The sequence below is a fragment of the Fragaria vesca genome, linkage group LG7, assembly GCF_000184155.1.
Source record: "Fragaria vesca subsp. vesca linkage group LG7, FraVesHawaii_1.0, whole genome shotgun sequence".
Taxonomy (NCBI): Eukaryota; Viridiplantae; Streptophyta; class Magnoliopsida; order Rosales; family Rosaceae; genus Fragaria; species Fragaria vesca.
Window position 1 is genome coordinate 4,744,469 of NC_020497.1, and position 21,876 is coordinate 4,766,344.

Below are 21,876 nucleotides of genomic sequence, written 5' to 3' on the forward strand. Positions count from 1 at the left end.
AGAGAGAGAGAGAGTAGTTATAAAAATAAAAATAAAAAGACTTAATTGGAACAATCATCAACAAAACTAAATCGGTACAAATGTAATGTGAATCTGTATGAAAATAAACTAACTTGACTTTATCTAACTACCTCTATATTGTGCTAGTTTGCATATGTATTGAACTAGTCTACTTGATGTGTTAGAACAATAATGCATCGTAGACGAATCCTTGTGAAATTTGTCATTCTTTTCATTTTCAAGTGTCAATGGATAAGAAAGTTCTTCACCAATCAAATTTCTTAATTTTTAAACTTTATATCCAAACTGTCTTTGTTGATTTACAGCCAACAGTTGAAATATCAAACATACCCCTCTCACTCTTTTTTACAGTCATATGATTGGTGAGTCAAACATGACACATGATACGACCGTCTTACCTGAATCTGAACCTGACTCTTATTGGTGGGCCCCTTTCCTCTAGATTCAATGAATTTGACCCACACATCCTCTAACCCAACCCATCCCCAACTCTAACTCAAACACAAGGTTAAGTAACCAAGGTTAATTGATGATGACAGCTATAAATAGTGGAATTTTGGCCCTCCACCTCCTCCCAAAACCCTATTAAAATTTCTACTCCTCCCCCAGCATCATCATCAAACTCTTCCCTTTCTCACAGCCACTTGGAAATACAACAATTTTCAAGAGGTGGTTTTTGGGTACACAAATTACATAAACATAAAAGAAACAAGGACAGGGAGAAAGAGAAAAGAGAGAGAGGAAGAGGCCAAAAGCCCAAAGGGTGTGAAAGCTTTCAACACCCACCACCAAAAACACTCCTACTGGTACGTTTTCTTCTTCCTATTTCTCAAGGACAAATAAATCAAATATAGTCTAGATTGGGCAAAACCCCTAAATCGTAGTTTCTTTGTGGGTCTCCTCTGATTCTTCTGTTCAAATATTTCTGCCGTCTCTTTCTCACTATCACCCTCAATCAATGACCGCCTGCAAATAAAAAGGGCGGGCCTGCAAAAAAAATCAAAACCCAAAATCAAATTTTCATGGGGGGCACAAATACAAAACCCTAGAATATATAAGATCCATTTCCCGCCAAAAGTCCCAACCTTGTTACACGCCCAGATCCTTAATCGCTAACCCTTTTCGTTTTTGCGTCCCCTAAACCCTTTTTCACATTTTGATTTGTGGTTCTTGAATTTTGGATTTTTTTGAGTATGAGAAAAACTGCCCAGATTAAGAAAGTGAGGGAATTTTGGTTTTTCTAGGGTTTGAAATTGAAATCCATGGCAGGGTGGTCGATGCTAGCTGATGGGTCGGTGTTAGATTGCGGGAAGAAGGAAGAGTCAGACTGCTTTTCGGAATCAAAACGCTGCGTTTCGGGGTTGCCGGATAAGCTCCGGAGCTGGTTTGATCAGTTTCTTGGGGTTCTCTTGAGAGAAATATGTGCAAAAGACTCGGCCCGGCCGCTGCCTCCGATGCTCGGAAATGGGCAGAGGGTGGATTTGTTTAAGCTGTTTTGGGCTGTGAGGAAGAAGGGTGGGTTTGATTGTGTTTCGGATAACGGGGTTTGGGATTTGGTTGCTGGGGAGTGTCGGTTGGGTTCGAGTTTAGGTGGGGCTGTGAAGTTGGTTTATAGTAAGTATTTGTATTTGGTTGATAGGCTTTTGGAGAACAGGGATTTGGAGTGGAGTTTGGGGAGTAGTGGCAGTGATTTGAAGAAGCAGTTGACGGATTTGCAGGATGAGTTTAAAGGGATGTTCCCTGAAGTTGGTGATCGAAAGGTGAATAAGGCGGGGTATTTGAAAGAGGAAATGTCGCCTAAGAGTTTGAATGACAGTAATGAGGAGGCGGGTGCGGGAGGAAAGGGTAGTAGGAATAAGAAACGTGTTGGTAATGTGGGGTTGGATTGGGATTCAGGGACTGTGGAGGATGCTGGGAAGTTGAATAACAATGAGGAGGTGAAAAGTGAGGTGGTGGAATCCGGTGGAGGGAAGAAAGTTGATGACGACGATGATTATGTAGATGTACTGATTGTGAATCCAGCCACAATGGAAGTGAGTTCCTGTCGTAAAAGGAAGCGAGAGTCCTTTTGCGGCATGCTGAATTGGCTTAGAATGATTGCAGCAGATCCTTGTGATCCTTCGGTTGGTTCCTTGCCGGAAAGGTCAAAGTGGAAGTCCTTTGGGAATAAGGAGAACTGGAAGCAGGTTTTGGGTGCTCGAGAGGCCATATATCTGAAGAAGAATGCTGATTCAGTTGCAGAACAGTTTAACGGGCAGGTACTTTTATGTTCTTCTTGTGTGCTGTAATTAATGAGTTGCATGGCAAATATATCTAAGCTGACGTGCCGTAGTTTTGTGACCTCTATCAGGTTTGTACCGTATTTCTAAATGTGGGTGGAATTGTTTCTGCTTAATTTAGTCTTGTTTTATTGATTTCCTTATGCTGCCGGATATCGCTTTTTGCTCTTGTTTTACTGATTTCCTTATGAAAGCGTTATTTAATGTTCATAGATGGAGTGTAACAATCAGTTTAGTTATTTCTGCTGTTGTACTCTTTGTAACTCATGAATTGGACGCAGAGACTTAAGTTTTGGTATATGTGGAATATTTTAGGTGCAGAAGCATTAGCTTCTTTCAAATGTAACATTAGGTGATTAACCTCTACATAGAACATTATTGGCATACCTGTCCTATGTTGTGCATCTCAACCTATATTCCATTTTTCTATGTGGTTTCTATTGTTAGATGTTGTTTGAAACTGATAAAAAATGCAACTATTGTTATATACTCACTTTCTTTTTAATATTAATATCATGTTCCAATTTGCAGAATAATCTGAGGATGCATCCAAGCATGTATGATGATCATCTTGGCACCGCTTACAATCTTAGAGAGAGGCAGAGATTGGAGAAGCAGCAAAGGACAATGTCTGAATCAGGAGCCTGCTTATATTCATCCCCGGGCAGTGATATGTCCAAAAGCAGTCCTGGCATGGAGGACCATATTGAAGTTCGTGTTGGGTCAAAATTTCAAGCTCATGTACCAGAATGGACTGGTGAGTTAGAAGAAAGTGACGGGAAGTGGTTGGGGACCCGGGTTTGGCCAATACAAAAACCAGAGCAACTATATCTAATTGAAAGGGATCCAATTGGAAAGGGAAGGCAAGAATCTTGTGGCTGCCAAATGCCAGGTTCTATAGAATGTATTAGATTTCACACAGCCGAGAAAAGGTTAAGAGTTAAGCGTGAACTGGGATCAGCTTTCTACCATTGGAAGTTCAATGAGATGGGTGAGGAAGTTGGGCTCCCTTGGACAGCTGAAGAAGAAAATAAGTTCAAGGCCATAATAAAGGCAAATCCTCCATCTCTTGGGAATACCTTCTGGGATGATATAATTGAGTCATTTCCTAAGAAGAGCTGGAGAGAATTGGTAAGCTTCTACTTCAACGTCTATCACTTGCAGCGTAGAGGATATCAAAACAGGTTCACTCCAAACAACATTAATAGCGATGATGAAGATTTAGAATCAGGAACAGCTACTAATGGTTTTGAACATGAAGAACCCAATTCTTCAAAGTCAATTTTGAAATCCCCGCACAAGCCACATGGAAAATACAGATAACCATATGAAATCTACTACAGCTGAATCATCTTGGTCCTTGAAATTTTGGGTGGTAAAGATTTTGTCATGATTACAAGTGACGTTGAACAGATCTATGGAAAAGCTCGGGAGGAAGCAGCTTTGGCTATTCACAGATCCTCCATCTCCAAGTCTGGTTTTGCGATCCTTTTTACTTTGAGACATGTTTCCTATTCTTGACTGTCGATGCCAAATACAGGTACTTTTAATTTGGAAGTTTCTTTTAGGTTTCTTACAGCTAGAGGCGACTGAAAGAAGAAGCCTTGGGAATTATAGGGGAAAGGTATGTCATTAGATGTAGATCAGAAATAGTGGATTCTGGAAGTCAGATTGTGGTCTCCAGAACCTGTAATTGCAATTATGATGAATTCTGAAATTGGTAAAGTAATGGCTTTTCACTGCAGCCACATCTGTTTTGGTTTCTTTATCTGCTGATTCCTATCTTGCTCAGTTTGTTTGCATATATGTACATGCATCCTTTTCCTTTCTTGTGCACACACTTGAATCGAATAATATTCAATGCGACTTTCCAAACCCTTCTGAGCAGCTTCATGTTAGCTTTCAGGGAAAGCAATCAGAAAGATGCAAGAAGGGTATCTTGGCACCTGGTTTAGGGTTGAGAGAAAAAGAAGGATCATATAGATGTCAATTGATTAGGAGTCTAGGAGCACCTTTAGGGGTTGTTTTTAGTAACACAGATTTGATTTGTTTTCATTAGTCAGAATTTTTATGTGGGGCTGATTTGAATGTGGCATCTGGTCATTCTCCTAGAGGAAGAATTGTCTTTGCAGGTGTGATAGGTTTTGCAGTAGCTGTAGGATTTGGTTTTAGGTTATCAGAGAGCCACAACAGGATAAATATACAGTTCAGTGTTTCTAACAAAAAGAGACATATTCACAGGCTATAGTGCATGTCTCAACTGTTTCTTGATAGTGAAGAGTCTTTGCCATTGGTTTTCTTTTTTTCTTAATTTTTTCCCAGAATTGTCTTAATTGTACTGAATTACTGATAGCCCACATAATCTACACATAGATAAAGACATCAGATGCACAGGTTGGTGTCTTTGTCTGAAATCGCCTTATTCAGGATATCAAGCTCCTCAATAAAACTGTTGAACAAACTCTGATAGTGATAGAAGGTGCATTTTGGTATTAGGAGCGTAATACAGTAGCTCATGCTGTAAGGTCGCTTGTCTATCATCAATTCTCTTGGCAGTGGTTTAGTGTACTCAGTTTCATTGTAGACCTCCTTAAGTTTAAGTTGTGGCCTCGGAAGTCTTGGTTTGAGCTGTGTTACTAAGAAGCAAGGATCTGTGACTTCTCTTGTATGAAATTGCAAGTGTTTTCTTGTTCTTTTGGGTCACACGATCAAACCTTTGAGCCTGACCTGACTTCTAAAAACAAAATCCAAAACACTAACAAATATCTTCGAGGAGTTGGAATTCGACTCGAGTTGTGCATTTTGCACGTAGTAAACATTATTGTTGTCTTCTAAAGAGTCTCTGGGACCTCATTTCTTCTTATAGATATAGGATTCTCGCACAGTTGAGACTTGACGTGAATTGCGTTTGGTACACAGTTGTGAAAATTCTGTTCATTTCTATTCTAACATGTTTGAAATGCATCATAATATTGATCAGCAGAACCTTGGTTTTTCTCAACTGTGACTTGTAGAAACTTCTGCCTTGGTCTTTCTAAAACGATGCAACGTCGCACGACTTCAATTAATAAGACAGAAATATTTTTCACGACTTCAATTAAGCATTTGAAACAAGAGTCCCCACGCAACGTTGTGTAACCACCTCAATTTTAATATATGTTGGCATCCGATAGATAACAAAATGCAATCCATTCAATGACTCATAAGATTAGACACCTCTAGTGTCCCACTAGCACAATCAATATTAGAAAAATTTTCAAACAATTTAGTTGTTGCCCTTAATTAACAGATGTAGAGGTGGGAAATCTACATCACTATAACCCATCATCAATTTACCTTTCTAATCAAATAAATCACTATAACCCATCATCAAATTTACCTTTCTAATCAAATAAATTAATGTTCGACTTATCTGATCGTAGACTGTCATATTTGAATCAGTATATTTAAATAAAAACTGACAATTAATATATTAAAATTTTAAAAAAGAGTCACCATTTACGCATCGATAAGAGATTCTCGAAGTGAATCCTGAGATCCGAAACTCAGGGTTTCTAAAATAGCAAATCTATATTTTTTTAAGAGATTCTTTCACATAGATATATCTCTGCATAAATCTACAATATAGTTTTGAAGTGTATGAATGCACCTCATTACTGGTTGGAAGGCAAGGAAATAAAGAAAAAGGATGACTCTTTTGGACAACTTCCTCCCCTAAAGTCGTTTTCAATCTTGGAGATTCGTCTCTATACGCTTTTAAGGGTACTTTCTGATCTGGAAGCGACTTCAAAGAAGCTCAATCATTTTCTTGTTTGTGTGGATTAACAATTGGGATCCCTTAACAATTTAACCATTCCAATTAAGTAATTCGCTTCCACCTTGATTACCACTTTTAGACGCAAACAACTTGTTTGAAACAATGGTTGAGCTTGAAGAGCATGGTTTTAGGGCCATTAACTATGGCATGTGTATGAGTTTCATTCATGTGACAATAACTTGTTGCACTTGTTTTTCCTAATCTAGATGTTAAGTTAGCTTGTTTGGTATGCAAACTTCATATGCAAACATGCAACATATGATGACCGACATGGTGGCATAATTTAGTGCATTTTTTTGTTGACGTTAATGAAAACATAATTTGACCTGAACATTACCAAGCTAATACAAATTCATGAGAAATAGATATTTTGTATCTTGCTAAGAAGATTCAATTGTCGCTCGTGCTGTTCGTTTACAGAACTATTGGCGAGTTGGTAAGTTGCATCTCAAATTGAACACGGAAACATGTTAAAATAGCAAAATAGGTAGAGGTAATGATAGGTGTTTTTATTTTGAGAAAAATTAATGATATGTGTTGACCAAATGATGAGAGCTGAATCTCTAATCTAACTTGATTCTAATTCAATTATCGGTATTCACTTATTTTTTAGGCTTACCTACAAAATTTTCACAAAAGAGGATGTTCGTATAAGATTTTATGAACGGAATTAGTTATAATATATGAAGGCCAAATGGTTAAAAATTACACAGGGTTAAAAGCAAATGTCCCCAGCAATATACCAAAGGCATGATCCATCATTCGTTTGACAAAGAGTGTGAAAATCCATCTTTTGAGGTAAAGAAATCGGATCCCGTGAGTCAGAAATGTGCTTAACCCACTTGCCAAGCTATGCCTTCAAGACTTTAACATTATTTGTTACAGACCCTACAAGATCATGCTGCCTTTAAAATCATATCTAAGGGGAGTGGCGACGGTGGCATCATTATGTTGCAAGAAATTGTCATCCTATCTAAAGTTCTAAACCACACTTGTCATTTGTTTGCGATTTAAAAGAATCACAATCTAGTACTTTTAAATAAGGGATGGTGCAGCTGTTTTCAAGTCTAAATAAATGAAACTGAATACATGAAGAGGAACGTGAAGCATGTACTCTAGATAACAAACCATATCAAGTGAGTGTTTAATACCCAAAGTCTAAACTAGAAGAGTATCAATCTAGTTAATATATTATATAAGTTTAGTTAGTTAAGAAGTTATTCCGGCCCTAATTCAATACAAACGAAATATCAATGTTCAGTTAACTAACTTAACTCGATTATAATAGTAAACCACGATGGATTGATCCACTATTGATGTATCGATATAACATTGTCAAATAAATAACATTGTCAAATGACATAATGACACGTATATATACGAGATGTTTCTCGGCCATTTTAGAGTACTAAAATATGATGCATTTTACATTACCTCCATTTAGAGTTACATAGTATGAAAATTTGTTATTGCTATCATTTTTGGTGTGTATAATTTGTTGGGTGATTGGCATGGAATCACAATTCACAAGGGATGAGGATCATGAAGATCATGAGGTAAGAAGGAATCTTTGATGAAAGAGCAAGCTATGTATAAGAGTATTAAATTTCCAAGTCGGTCCTACTGGAATTGTTATTTTTGGCAAGGTCCTGCTAGAAATTTCAGATTTTCTTTTTCTTTATTTCTTTGTTTTTACATTTAATACTTTTGTTATCTCCTAGTTTCCCTTATTGTTGTCTGAACCGTTTGCATTTTGCAAGACTCTTTCTTTCAACTCATTGAAAAGAAGGAAGAACAAAAGAAGCAGGCTTTGCACAGTTGAAATCAACCATGTCTTCCCCAAGCAAACGCAGAGAGATGGACTTGATGAAACTGTGAATATTTCTCTGATCAATAAGTCTATCCCAGAATTAGTTTGTAGTTGTTAATCATTTTGTCTTAACTTTGCTTCTGCTTTGTGTTTTTACTGATTAGGATGATGAGTGATTACAAGGTGGACATGATCAATGATGGAATGCATGAGTTCTATGTGGATTTCCATGGACCCAGTGAGAGTATACCTTCAGAACCCATATCTTTGTTTTCTCATTTTCAGTGCTGAAACATGATGTTTCTCTTTTTTTCTTGAGTTGGTTTCTGTTGGGGGTCTTTGCCAGTTTTAACTCTATCTTGATTTAGCAAGATTTGCAATTCCTAGATTTATCACCTATGACATAATTTTCCCATTAGAAGATATGCTTTAATAAATTCTTACTGTATGTTTTGGAATGCTTTTAGTAGTTCTTTCTATTTTGTCAATTTCTGTGTTCCAATTACTACTTTTGATTGCAAATCTTGAAGAAAAATTATAGACTTCTCTTGGTTTTTGTTGTAAGTTTGTGTTGGTACCAACCTAAGAAATGTTTCTTTGTTCATTATTCTTATGGGATTGCATATGGAAACTTATCAAGCCTTCGATTATTGTTTTTCTGGACATGTAATCCCTTTTCCTCTATATCATGGATCTGGCAGGTCCTTATCAGGGAGGTGTGTGGAGGATAAGAGTTGAACTACCAGATGCTTATCCCTATAAATCTCCCTCAATAGGTTTTATCAATAAGATCTACCACCCAAATGTTGATGAGATGTGAGTAATAACTACAACTGTCAATAAACCCTGTTATTCTACCTTGTGTAGTGTGATCCATTCATCAACTCCAAAGAAGAATAGTTAATTGTGATGATGGAATTTAATTTCAGGTCAGGTTCGGTTTGTTTAGATGTTATCAATCAAACGTGGAGCCCCATGTTTGGTAAGCACATTTAGTAAGCCTTCTTTTTAATGTGGAATCCAGTTTTCTATCCAGATTGAGGTTAATATTGTTGGTCTGACATTCACATACTTGTGTTTCCAGATTTGGTAAATGTATTTGAAGTGTTCCTACCACAGCTTCTGCTGTATCCCAACCCATCAGACCCTTTAAATGGAGAGGCTGCAGCTTTAATGATGCGTGATCGAGCTTCTTATGAACAAAGAGTAAAAGGTATTAATTCTAGTTCTGGTTTCCTAGTCATGCATAATTCATTCTGTGATAGTTTCAGATTGTCACTCATCTCACTGTTTTTCACTTAGTATTGAGCACCAACTTCATTGATTCATGTTAAGATTGGTGCTAACTGGGGCATCAGTTATTTAAAGATGATCTTTTCAACTAGTGTAAAACTGTATTTTGTCAGACTCCTGAGATGTCACTAAATGTTGTATGCATGCGACACAGTTTTGTCCCAGGGATGAGATGAAAACTTTTACCAACTTTTAAATCTAAGCATGTCTATCTATAAACCAAGTGTCATTAAGCTTCATAATAATCACTGTGCTTAGAGTTGTAATTTAGTTATAGCGAAGGAACTATAAACAGATACATGACCCATCTTGAAGTATGCATACCACATAGCTTGCTGTTAAACTTCAGCTTGCTGCCTGCAAATATTGTGATGTTGTGTGAAAGCAATAATGTTACTCTGCATACAACTAGAAAGATGCTCAGAAAACTGTTGATATTTCAATAATTGATTAAAGGGACAGAACTTGTTCTGTTTGCATTGTCAACATGAAACCCTTGTCTGTATTACCCCTGATTGAAAATGAGGAACAATGGTCCAAATCCAAAATATCTCTCGAGGCATCCTTTTTTTTTTTGGTAGGGATCTCTTGGGGCCTCATAGCAATCTGAGTGTTGAGACATGAGAAGTTGAGATACACTTTTTCTGTTACTTTGTTAAGGTTGAGATTTTTCTTCTCAAAACAGAATTGGAAAATATAGTGATCTAAAGTCATCACTGACATTCAGACGTAGGATGGTGATTTTTCCAAAATTCTCACAGACCTGCATGCACAATAGATGTTGTCATTTTAACTGCTATAAATACTGGAGTTCCTAGTCAGGGGTTTGCATCTAAAGAGCATTGTGATTAATTCACTTCCATGATGACATTCAAAATGCATCATTAAACCCTTTGTTTCATTTTCTTGGTACTGTTCTTTGCGAAGGCAGTAATATTGTTTATTTTACTGGTTAAGGTGGAAATGGTAGGATCATGAAAAGTAGTTCAACTTAGTTTGATTATGTTATAAGCATTTTGAGTAAGCATTTTGCCTAGTAGTTTGGGTGCAATATTTTATTTAGCGGAACTAAAAAGCTTACAAAAAGTGCAATTCAGGTTCCTCATTATAGAAATCTAGGCCTACAAGGTCATTGAGTTACAGTTACTGGTGTCCTCATGCGCTCAGAGATGATGATATTTTGCTTTGTATTGTTGTTCATATGACACAGAATACTGTCTGAAGTATGCCAAGCCTGAAGATATAGGAGCTGTCCCAGAAGACAAATCAAGTGATGAAGAACTGAGTGAAAATGAATCTGATTCCTGTGATGACCAAGTGGCCGGTCAAGCAGATCCATAGCCATAAGGATTTCACCTGTTCTCATGTTCTGTCTAAACTGATTGTGTCATCTTTTACTCTGTACATGATGTAGCCTTTTCTTAATTCATCCCCAACTCCAAAGAAGACTCTGGATATTGGGAAGGGAAAGAATTTCCCCCAGTCTGTATTCGTTTCCCGGTTGTCACTGTAAATAAATGTACACTATTGGTTTCCATTCTGCACTGTTAGTGTGACTTTCTCTATATACTAATCATATATGCATTTAACATTGATAATCTAAACACATACACCAATTCTGCCTTCAAATGTGAAGTCTCAAGTAACTTCACTGATTATATTGTAGCATGTAATGACAGAGCACAGACTAGAAGATTTTTCTCTTTCATTTTCTTTTTATGGGGCATCTTGCCGACAGATACCAACTTTCTATATCATGTAATTCTGAAATGGATGCTGCAACCTCAATCACTCTTATGAAAAGGATCTCACAAAAGTCTGATTACAAACAAAGTTACAGAAGACACTACCAGTCCTCAAGAACCGTAACAATTCACAAAAGCCAGTTCTTCCTAAACAAAGTATATGGCTATATTTATGTCTACATCAAGTAGAGAATAAGCATTAAACGAAGGTAAGTTAAAGGAACTGATTCTCTCTTGTTTGGAAAATAAATTTCAAGAGGTAACTTCCTTTCCATTTGGTGAAATGAAATGGATCATTGTTGATATAAACGCTGCCAAAAGTTAACCAAAGCCATTGAATTCTCCAAGTGAGGGGAACGAGAAACCAGCAATCATGTAAGAGAATGAATAGCCTTAGAACACTATCTACAACACTGGTATGAAGCGAATTTATACTATACAAAGGTCTCCTCTATTGTATAGAGGGCAAGACCTGTGAGGCACAGATAATAGTAGCTACCAATTTCATAGGAAAAGCTGGTTGTAAATGAAGAGACCTACACTGTATGAACAGTATGGCTAATTGCACTTATGCCACTAAAACTATGAACAGAAATAAAAAGAAAGTGACAACTTCTCCCAAACACATCAAATTATAAATGGCTTGGCCTTCTCTTTCCAGAGTCCGTCCTTAACCTCTTTACCGGATTTGCCCAGCCAACTGATCCCGCACCCCTGTTTGCAGGCTGAGCAGGCTGAGCAGGCTGAGAAGGCTGGTTGGCCCACCCTTGTGAATGCGATGCCTGTTGGGTTGATCTCGTCTCCCTTGAGACTGAATTTGGCCCGGGACTTCTAATACCGCGACCCATGCTAGGGGGCGAAACAGGACCAGCTGGTCCGTTCCTAGTTTTTACCCCCGTCTTTTCCCTGTCTTTTCTCTTCTTCTTGCAAATAACCAGATCTCCTGGATGAGCAAGCAATGGAGAATCATCTGGCTGATAGTGCTCCCGACTACTACCACTTCCGCTTCCAAGTCTTGATTCCTTCTGGGGAATATGGCTTCTTACCCTTGTTTCTTCACTACCGATAATAGGTCCCCGTTGTAGCTTCTGTTGAGGGCTGGGGTCAGGTTCCACCTCATTTATCAATTTGTGTCTTTTGGTTTGTCCAACACCTGGTCTTGGGGATAGAGCATTGGTGGCCACAACCGGGCTACTAAAAGAAAGAGCACTTCTGGCTTCTCGAAAGTCGGTGTCAGCAAAGGCAATTTTCAAGATATCAAAGAAAAGATCATGGACTTTCCTGGCTTCAGTTCGTACCTGTGCGTTATAGTTACACAAAGGTTCTCAGGTCATTATATTCAACGATAGGCACCCTCAGCACACGAGGGCATCTACTAAAAGTACATTGAAATTGAAAAAGATATGCATACGAACTTTAACCAAAGTTACTGGCATTTATTACCCATAGATTTTACATCATATTAAACAAATTCCATTTATTTTTGGAGTGATGTGGGTCGATACAATTGACTAAAATATATTCACATAGCTTTTCCCAAAGAAACATGCCAGATTAATAATATTGACGGTAAGTGATGCAAGAATGAACTTTGCATGATTATGCGATCTGCTATGAATAAGACTTTAAAAACAAAAAGAGGATGCAAACGCAAGTAATTGCATAACTAAACAATGAGCCACCTTACCTCATGTGAGAACCCATAATATTGCATTGAACTTTTCAACATAGACTGGACATCAAAAACAAGCTCCATCACTCCACTATATTCTAACCGCTCTATGCGCTGATCAATTTTTCGTAAATCAATGATGTTATTTGCCAATCCACTTGTGTACCCAGAATTTTCGATCCGCTTCCACAAATCTGTGAGTAAAGGTACTATTTGAGGACCTTCCTTATCTATTCTCCTCTGGAGCTTGCTAATTACATTCTTGCACTGCATATATAAAACACCAATAGATTAGTTCATAGAAGAATCGATACTTGAAGAAAATCCATGAAAGCAGAATACAAAGACATAAATATAATAATAAAATAAAATAAAGAGAGAATGTCCAAGCAAGTCTCATATCAGGATAGTCAATTTTACACAAGGACGTCGAACTTTGGTACATCATCTTGAAATATAAATATAAACATGATGATTCCATATGAAATAAAAAAGCAGAAATATTGAATAATTGTGTGCATGTATGCAGTGATTAGCAGCAGAAGAGGACATCATTTGATTAATCAGTGACTTCAGAAACGACACAGCAAATTACAGAAAAATTAACAGTACATACCCTTCTCTGTATGATGTCCGGCATTTTTGTAACATAACCTGAAGTCCCACTTGTATGCGCAACTTTCCCTTCCCAATTTTCTCTGTAGTGATCAGCATCTGCAGGATCAGACATGTTATTCAATCTGCCAGATTTGGCTGAAGGGTGCAATTTTGATGCACTAGCAGCTCTCCTTGTGGGCAAATTTCGCCGTTTTGAGGATGAATCACTTTGGTCATGCTTCAAAGCACTGGATTCCCCATATGTTTTCAATTCAGGATCAGCCCTTGTATGTGGTTGAGATTTATGGTCCACTTGGAAAGGTAACAAAGAAGAATCTCCACGTTGGACAGATTGTGTCTCACTACCAGACTTCTCTTCGGGCCTTTCTATGGTATGACGGGGGCGAACCCTAAGACTACGCTTCCTCTTGATCTTGGGTTGCAAAACCTGTTCATCTTCACCTTCTTCACGGTCATGATTCCAACTTCCAGAATGTTGGTGGTCCATGTGAGAATCTCCAGATACAACAATTTCCCCTTCCTCTACTTCATCAGGCTGTCAAAGCATCAAGAGATCAAAAATGAATAGGGAAATAAATACAATTACCAAAACATCAATACAGAGAGATAAGATACTTACCAGCCTCTTTGAAATAGATCCTGACCTACCATCTAAGGCAGACAGGGAACCGAACTTCTGAGAGGAAACAGGAGAAACTGGCTGCATCAATCTCCGACTGTCTGACGACGAACCTGAGGAACCAGCTTCTTCGACTATGAGATCATTTCCAACTCTTTCTGAAGCCGGCGGATAATCATACCCACCATCACATTCAGGACCATCTTCTTCCACTTGTTCCTTATCTTCAACTGGAGTTGCCTCAACAGCACCACTATATTCATCATCTTCTAATTCTCCTACTTCTCCTTCCTCTTCATGCATAGGATATCCATTTCGCTCATCAGAACTTGCTTCTGAGTATTCTCCAGTTTCCTCATCTACTTCCTTATAGCTGAGACGCTTTTTCTTGGGACGGCCCCTCTTTCTTTCAGTTTCAGATCCCACTTCACTCGACTCCACACCAATATTTCCACCCAACAAAGTGTTCTTAGATGGTCGTTTCGATAAACTAGCAATCACAGTATTTACTTCTCTTGTACTAGTACGAAGCCATTTTGGAACCTGATCATACCTCGTCATCTCCTCAATCCAGTCATATTCTTCGTCCATTTGATCAAACAATTCAACTTCTTCTTCACTTCTTGCAATCATGCGATTTACCTCCTGCAATGAGGGAACATCATGGAGAGTTTCTTGATACCTCTCGTCGTCATGCAGTAAAGTTTCCAGAGTCATCCGTCGCTCTTCATGAGTAGTTCTCTGGTCAAAACGCCCAGCATTGATAACCTCATCAGCCATGTCTATCTTGTATTGTTGAATATTATTTCTTATGAGGCTCTCAATTGATCCCATATATCGATCCTTACCAGCAAGGTCATCCTCTGAATCAACAGTGCCTCCAGTTCTTAGTTCATCCTCTTTCTGATGGCTAGGGATTTTGTCAACAACTGCTTCCATATAAATGACTTTTACTTCTCTCTTCTGTCCAATACGATGGGCTCTAGCAACTGCCTGTTCTTCATTTTTAGGGTTTGGATCAGGATCATATATGACAACTGTATCTGCAGACTGGAGATTAAGACCCCGACCAGCTGCACGAATACTAAGCAAGAAGATGAAGCAGTCCGAACCAGGGCTGTTAAAATCCACTATAGCTGACTCACGATCTTCTAAACTGGTTGTTCCATCAATTCTTCTGTATACAAGTCGCCTCCACTGCAAGTACTCCTCCAATATATCAAGGAGTTTTGTCATGGTACTGAAAAGAAGTACTCGATGCCCTGTTCTCTGAAGTTTAATTAGGATCCTATCCAGGATCCACAATTTCCCACATGATCTTATGAGAAAATCCTTCGAAAAATCATTGAAGTATGGGTAATTAAGCAGAGGATGATTGCAAGTTTTCCGAAGCTCCATACACCTATTATTTAAGGTCTTATACACCTTGGGCTGATAAAGTGGATTCTTTTGGACCCTAAGCTTCTCGTCTTCAGGATCAACTCGAATGGTGCCTGTTGATTTTATCCAATCATATACAGCACTTTGAATAGCTGACATTCTACACCTTAAAACTATGGAGATCTGCAATCAATCATAGGTGTTAGAAATCAATCAGAATAAAGGAAATCATACCCGAGAATAATTACTAAAGCATACCTTAGGTGGAAGTGCGCCTTCAACATCTTCAACACGCCGCCTAAGCATAAATGGCTCTAATATTTGATGGAGTCGATGAATAATGATGACCTTTTTTTCAGTCTCAAGCCAATCATCCTCTGCGTCTGGTGTAGGAGCCTCCCTTTGAAATGGTTTAGAAAACCAGTCATGAAATGCTTTGCGATTATCAAATACTTCTGGAAGAAGCAGATTTAAAAGTGACCAGAGTTCCTTCAAATCATTCTGCAATTGCAAAGTACTCCAATTCAGCTTAGTTTAAAAATCTAATATAAAGATATTCACAGATGACCGGGCGAAAATAATGATCAGGCAGCTTATATAATCTCATTCTAACTTCCGGAAAAAGGGAGAAAACTCATACATACTTCAACTTTTCCTGTGTTTCATAATAAAAAAAAATAAAAAATATATAAAATATAAAAAAACTTCACTAATATGACTGACTAAACAAACAGACACCAAGTTGTGATTGATCAATCATAAGCAACTAAGCCACTCCAATCCTAAATATGAGTAGACCCCATTATTCCCAACCTACATCTACAGGATTATAAGCAAATAATATGATCAAAAGGTCTAAAGATCCTACTTTGTTGGCTGACTAAACAAAGCTTGAAAAGCAATTAATTTTAAGTATTCCAAATAGAGAGAATATAATTGCACCCATAACTTTGTACCATGTGTCAGATGGTGTCAAAACAAACCTGCAATGGTGTTCCAGTCAAAAGCAAGCGCCGTTGGCAACGATACCTATCAAGATCACGTGCTAGAACCGATTCCCTGTCTTTCATCCTTTGTGCTTCATCAATTATTATATATTTCCAATCAATTTTTGATAGTTTGGAGCGATCATACATGATGAACTCATAAGTTGTCACAAGGACATTAAACTTCAAGGCGCAAACCTCCTGTATAGCAAATATGAGAAATAAAGTTGGCCCTTGTAAAGAACCCGAGGATTTAAGTAGACAAGCAAATGCAAAATCTTACTTGAGAAAACAATTTCGATCGTTGATCCTTGCTCCCAACATAATAAATACAGGAGACAGAGGGAAGCCAAGTATGCAACTCACTCTGCAAGAGCACCTCAGTTAGGCATGTCAATAAGGCTTGAATAAGGCCCATGTATCAGAGAATATACTAACCTTCCAATTTACCAAAACAGCGTTTGGAACAATTATGAGATGTGGTCCATAATTCCCTTTGAACTCCATCAAATATGCAATCAATGCCATTACCTGCATGGGAAAAATGATGGGCCATTCAGGTAAACTCAAGAGACACATACCCTCATATTGAATGACACATCCAAATCCTATATTAACCCGCAAATTAGTTCATGGATCACAATTGAAATACAAGATATAGCTTTTCGTGTCTGTAGACAGTCGCGGAACAAAAAGGTATTTCACCTGTACAGTTTTCCCAAGACCCATTTCATCTGCCAATATTCCGTTTAATTTGTTGTTATACAGAGAAAGCATCCACTGGAGCCCAACCTGCAGAATCAAACAAATTATAGTTTAAAAAGAAAAAAGAAAAAAAAAAGAAGAAGACCAAACTGCAAAAGAATTAACAGTGGATAAAAATTTACAATCCAAAATAGTAACAGTTTTGATTCAGAAACCTACAAGTTGATAGTCTCTTAAGGTTCCAGTCCGTAACATTGATGGTTGTCTTATGACTCTTTCATTCACAGCATGTGCAAGACTATAATACCTGTAAAATCCCGGGAAAATGAGAAATAAATTATTGATAGTAATGGACATATCAATAAATTACAACTATACACAAGCGGTCTGATTAAACACAAGGAGTTCCGCAAAGCAAATCTACTTACTTGTTCACAGATGAACTATCTCTAGGTGCATTCATTTCTATAAACCGATTTCTAATCAATACTTCCTCTCCAGCACAAGCAGCTGCCACCCTAACTTCTTCCTCAGACAGACCCTGTTTGAAAACAGAAATTGCAACACAATTTAGTAACAAGGAAAAGAAGAAAAAAGGAAGAAAAAAAAGAGGGTGCATCTTGCATATCAAGATAATGTAAATTTCGTACCCAGATGTGGAAGAGATTTGTTCAAGAAAATATGAGAAGGACAGTCCAACATAAAAAAAATAAAGTAGGCTGTGCTATGTGAGAGAGCAAAGCATACCTGCAAACGAGCAGCAGCTGCAGCAGCATTTGCTGCCTCTTCCACTTCCTGCTGATTCTTTGCAGCTGTTATTTTACTCCCAAGCTTATGGAGATATTCCTCTGTCTGACTAAGGAATGATGAAAGAACAGCATATCTCTCAGCTGCATCCCCTGTAATACTAGTCTGCTGTTCCAGCAACATTTCCCTGTACCTTTCAACATCATTATTCTTCAATGCTTCCATTCTTCTGCTTCTATCATCATCCTTTCTTTTTGAAAACTCCCTCAACATTTTCTCATGATATTTGGCAACTCCCCTGTTGCGTGCAGTTCGTGCATCACGAATGGACCAGTGAGCTTCAAGAAGCCTCTTACGCCACTGAAAAATAGATTTAAGTTGCTTCTCTCTCATAGCTTTCTGAGAGGCCTGCACTTGCCTAGCTAGCTCCATACGCTGCCGCTCACAAAGACGAACAAACTTCCGGTAAGGCCTGTCAGGCATTGCCATTATCTCTTGCTGTTGTTGATCAATTTCATCTCTTAAGCGTGCCTGAAAATCCACAAGACGGAGTTTTTTTTCTTCAATTTGCAACCGCAAGACAAGATCTGGCCTAATCCTTTTCCTCTCCAAGTTTACCGCTAATAGACCACCAATCTTCTTTATATTTTCTGTCCGCTTCTTGTTAAGGACTTCTGCACCTTCCTCAAAAAGAAGGTCTTTGACATCATATGCCAATGTTAGATTATTATTATTACTGTTGTTGCTGTTGTTGTTTACCATCATTGCTGAACCAAAGGAGTCATGTTTCCTAGTGAAAAAGGGGAAATCAAAAAGCGGTCCATGATACTTTCTGACAGAACCCGCATCTTTTGGCTGGGGTGCGGACGTTGCTTGTGCAGGCTTTTTAAGTTGCATGGCATCAGATACAGCAACTTGTGGTGCAATAGACTTTCCCCTATCTACAGAAAAGTCACTTTTGACAGAATCTTTTTGACTACTTCGTTCAACTTCATGATCCGACTTAACTGAAGCTACAGTAGAATGTTGTTCTTTTACCAAAGACACAACAGGAGTAGGTTCCTTCACCACAGCAGGCATTCCATGCACATGAACTGTTGATACACTTGCTTTCTCATCTCCTGTAAGAGCTTCCTCCTTTGAAATATTCTGTCCATTCACTGATGCAACAGCCTGTAAATGTGAATCTTTTTCTTGGGACTCCACAGCATGTTCTTCTACAATTTTCCCAGAAGATTTCTCCTGAATACTTCCTCCAGGAAGACTTTGTTGCTGTAGCTGTTGCTCTAGAGGTGGGGGAGCGATAGCCCGAAGAAGTTCTTGAGGGAGTGTACCTTCACCTTTCTATCAAGCAATAGGAAATGAGAGTAAGCATCATGCTCCATTATCAAACACTTCTACAAAAAATTCATATAAAATATCTGTAGGCCTAATAGATAAGTAAAAGGCAATAAAATAATAGAAGGGAAACAGAGATGTGTGTACCTTGATTCGCCTAAATGCTAGTATTTGTGCTTTGAGAACATGCAGCTGCTGTTTGGTGAATCCAGGGCGTTGTTGTGGCACCTGAGGAGCTGGTCCACCTTGTGACTGAGCACTGCCCGAACCCCCATCATTAGGAACCACAGCCTGTGGAGAAGAACGATTCAACTGCCTGGGGTATTGCATCTGTGATGATTCTGGATTGTTAGGTACAGTTTTTACTTGCACAGATTGATCGGGACCTTGGCTTGTGTTTGTAGATGGGTGTGTGGGATGGGTAGGAGCCATTCCATTTCCAAAAGGAACAGACTGCCTAGGAGGCATCTGGTTTTCTCTGCCATGAACAGAAAACTGCTGCATAGGGATGTTGTTATTATTGTTAAACATCGCACTATTTGAACCAGAGCCAAAAGGGCTAGGTGAAACTGGCTGCCTTGCTTTTGCAGATCCTGACTGCCCAGATACATCACTCGATGAATTAGCACGAGGAGAACTTTCATTTGCAACTTGAGGAGAAGTAACTTGCTGCTTTGATACTGGAGCAGAAGATGATTGTGCACCCATGTTGCTCTCATTTGCCTTTTGTTGAGCAGCCATCCTAGACTGCACAATTGGAATTAGCTGTGCCATCACGTTGGGTTGTGAAAGATCAATATTGTGCTCAAGTGCAATTGCTTGCAACTGAGCAGCCAATGCCATCTGGTTGTTTTGCATATTTTGCATGCTTTGCTGTGGAGCCATCATTGGCCTCATGAGATTTCCAGGCATGAATTGCCCTCCGGTTGCTGGCTGGGCTGAAGGCTTAGATTCACTCCTTTGGTCCGAAGCTGGTGGCTGTCCTTGGTCCATCTGCTTTTCTCCACGAGAAAAATGCTCCAATGAGTTCTTTGATGACAAGTTTTTTGAAGATGATGCTTGTGCCTGGTTAGCTGCCTGCATAGAATTGAATTCCTGCATCTTCAAATTTCCTGACCGCATGTCTTGATCCTTTCCAGATGGAGGCCCCAACATCCCCATTTTATTTTGCTGCTGTGACTGCATTGCCAAACCAGACTTCTGCTGTGCAGCCTGAAAAGCATACTGAAGATAAGCTTGATGGACTGGATTTAGCACTTGCTGGTCAACACCTTGACTCCTATTCTGGCCCTCCTGTGAGCCATGCTGTTGAGCCATATCCATGAACTTCCTAGGTTGTTGAGGCATTTGAGAAGATCCAGGAGCTGAAACAAAATTGTTCCCACCCATAGCTCCTTGAAAAGCAGCAGCTTGATATGCTAGAAGAGCTTCATTCCCTTCAGGCTTTCTTAAGAATTGCTGTTGCAATTGCTGCATGAACAATAAAAAACCAACTTGCATTATATATCAATCAAAAATATCCCACATTAACATTTGCATAACAATTTCAAGCAACAAAAGTATCCAAGATATCAATATCATCACATTGAAACAAGGACTAAACCAAATTCACAGAACCTGATGACAATGCGATTGCCATTGTAATCCTATTAATGCACCAAGAAAATCACGTGAACACTAGAAAATCACACACCATTATCTCTACCAGATCAAACTCATCCATAACTCTAAAATTGGAAAAAAAACAGATAAAGAAATGCAAATGGTTGCCTGTAACTGAAAATCACATATCAAGAGTGGATTGAGACAGTGACGATAAACAAATCCACAACCAAACGATGCAGCGGGTCCGCCACATTGTTGTCATTAACCTCTCAAGCATTTAACGCAGCAAGATCAGATGTCCAGGTCTTAGTAAAGCAGCTAAAATTTCCAAATCCTACATTTCACTTCCCATTAACACACGCCTACTTTGACTCCCCTCGAATCCCTCAAAGCCTTTACTCAACAACCCAAATAACTAACAACTAAAACCCACATTTCTCACTCCAATTAGGAAACCCCAAATCCAAACAAAACCCCAAACAATCACAAAAATCAACACAGACCCATTTCCATTCTCACTCCAAATCCCAAAACCCACATTCCAATTCCCCAAATTCCCCAAAACAAAAAAAAATTCCAAAACTCCTCACCTGTCTTTGCTGCTGCTGCTGTTGCTGATGCTGCTGCTGCTGCACCGAATCAAACCCCAAGTGCGGCGTCGACACCGCCGAAGACGACGACGACGGCGACGCAGCCGACGACGTCGACGTAGCCCTTCCCGTCCGTCCGGGCCCACCTCCGCCGCCGGATTGCATAACCCCCCAAACAAATCCACCCCCAAATTCCCCAAAATCCAAAACTCCCAACAACCCAAAAAACCCAAAACCAAAAAATAAAGGCACAAACCCCAATAAAACTCAAATCCCTCCAAGAAATTAAAACCCTAACTGGGCCCTCAGATTCAAAAACCCCCCGGCACCAATAAAAAGCGCGTGACTTTCGCCGGGTGGGGGCTACACCGAGCCGACCCGATTCGGATCCGAGAGTGAATTAGAGAGAGAACCGAAGTTGACGGAGAATCGGCGACTCCAGAGCTCACTCTCTCTTCTGGGTTTAATTTTTTTTTCCACGATCCGCCAAAAAAAATCAATTTTTTTAAATGGGGAAAATTTGTTTTTGTTTTTGGAGTTTTGGGGGATTTAAAATTTTTTACTCTCTTTGAGAGAATGGGAAGGAAGCAGAGAAAGCTTTATACGGCTCTCTCTGTGTTCTAACTGCGAGAGAGAGAGAGAGAGAGAGGA

The 21,876-nt window shown here is 39.0% G+C and overlaps 3 protein-coding genes across 3 annotated transcripts; 2 read left to right on the forward strand and 1 right to left on the reverse strand.

Annotated features, from left to right (window-relative positions):
- Positions 1-1,283: 1,283 nt before the first annotated feature.
- On the forward strand, positions 1,284-4,000 carry LOC101312779 (AT-rich interactive domain-containing protein 1-like). Its single transcript, XM_004308312.1, has 2 exons — positions 1,284-2,279; positions 2,832-4,000. The coding sequence occupies exons 1-2, from the start codon at positions 1,284-1,286 to the stop codon at positions 3,621-3,623; spliced, it is 1,788 nt and encodes a 595-aa protein (XP_004308360.1). The 3' UTR covers positions 3,624-4,000.
- A 3,772-nt stretch (positions 4,001-7,772) lies between these two features.
- Positions 7,773-10,814, forward strand: LOC101291460 (ubiquitin-conjugating enzyme E2 5-like). Its single transcript, XM_004306710.1, has 6 exons — positions 7,773-7,991; positions 8,092-8,171; positions 8,629-8,743; positions 8,857-8,909; positions 9,012-9,140; positions 10,431-10,814. The coding sequence occupies exons 1-6, from the start codon at positions 7,948-7,950 to the stop codon at positions 10,559-10,561; spliced, it is 552 nt and encodes a 183-aa protein (XP_004306758.1). The 5' UTR covers positions 7,773-7,947; the 3' UTR covers positions 10,562-10,814.
- A 559-nt stretch (positions 10,815-11,373) lies between these two features.
- Positions 11,374-21,390, reverse strand: LOC101291753 (ATP-dependent helicase BRM-like). The gene is made up of 14 exons (XM_004306711.1): positions 21,226-21,390; positions 19,178-20,500; positions 17,693-19,036; positions 17,374-17,486; positions 17,165-17,252; positions 16,946-17,032; positions 16,679-16,771; positions 16,524-16,607; positions 16,238-16,441; positions 15,513-15,755; positions 13,875-15,437; positions 13,254-13,790; positions 12,653-12,904; positions 11,374-12,263 (listed from the first exon to the last, which is right to left on the reverse strand). The coding sequence occupies exons 1-14, from the start codon at positions 21,388-21,390 to the stop codon at positions 11,598-11,600; spliced, it is 6,762 nt and encodes a 2,253-aa protein (XP_004306759.1). The 3' UTR covers positions 11,374-11,597.
- Positions 21,391-21,876: the final 486 nt, after the last annotated feature.

What these genes read in the sequence shown, in the direction of transcription:
- LOC101291753 (XM_004306711.1), bottom strand. Translation starts at nt 21,390, where the DNA reads ATGCAATCCGGCGGCGGAGGTGGGCCCGGACGGACGGGAAGGGCTACG. An exon ending in GATAGTTCATCTGTGAACAA is followed by an intron (nt 17,253 to 17,373) that starts GTAAGTAGATTT and finishes GGGATTTTACAG; the next exon opens with GTATTATAGTCTTGCACATG. An exon ending in ATTATGGGTTCTCACATGAG is followed by an intron (nt 12,264 to 12,652) that starts GTAAGGTGGCTC and finishes TATAACGCACAG; the next exon opens with GTACGAACTGAAGCCAGGAA.
- LOC101312779 (XM_004308312.1), top strand. Translation starts at nt 1,284, where the DNA reads ATGGCAGGGTGGTCGATGCTAGCTGATGGGTCGGTGTTAGATTGCGGG. An exon ending in CAGAACAGTTTAACGGGCAG is followed by an intron (nt 2,280 to 2,831) that starts GTACTTTTATGT and finishes TCCAATTTGCAG; the next exon opens with AATAATCTGAGGATGCATCC.
- LOC101291460 (XM_004306710.1), top strand. Translation starts at nt 7,948, where the DNA reads ATGTCTTCCCCAAGCAAACGCAGAGAGATGGACTTGATGAAACT. An exon ending in GAGATGGACTTGATGAAACT is followed by an intron (nt 7,992 to 8,091) that starts GTGAATATTTCT and finishes TTTACTGATTAG; the next exon opens with GATGATGAGTGATTACAAGG. An exon ending in CACCCAAATGTTGATGAGAT is followed by an intron (nt 8,744 to 8,856) that starts GTGAGTAATAAC and finishes ATTTAATTTCAG; the next exon opens with GTCAGGTTCGGTTTGTTTAG.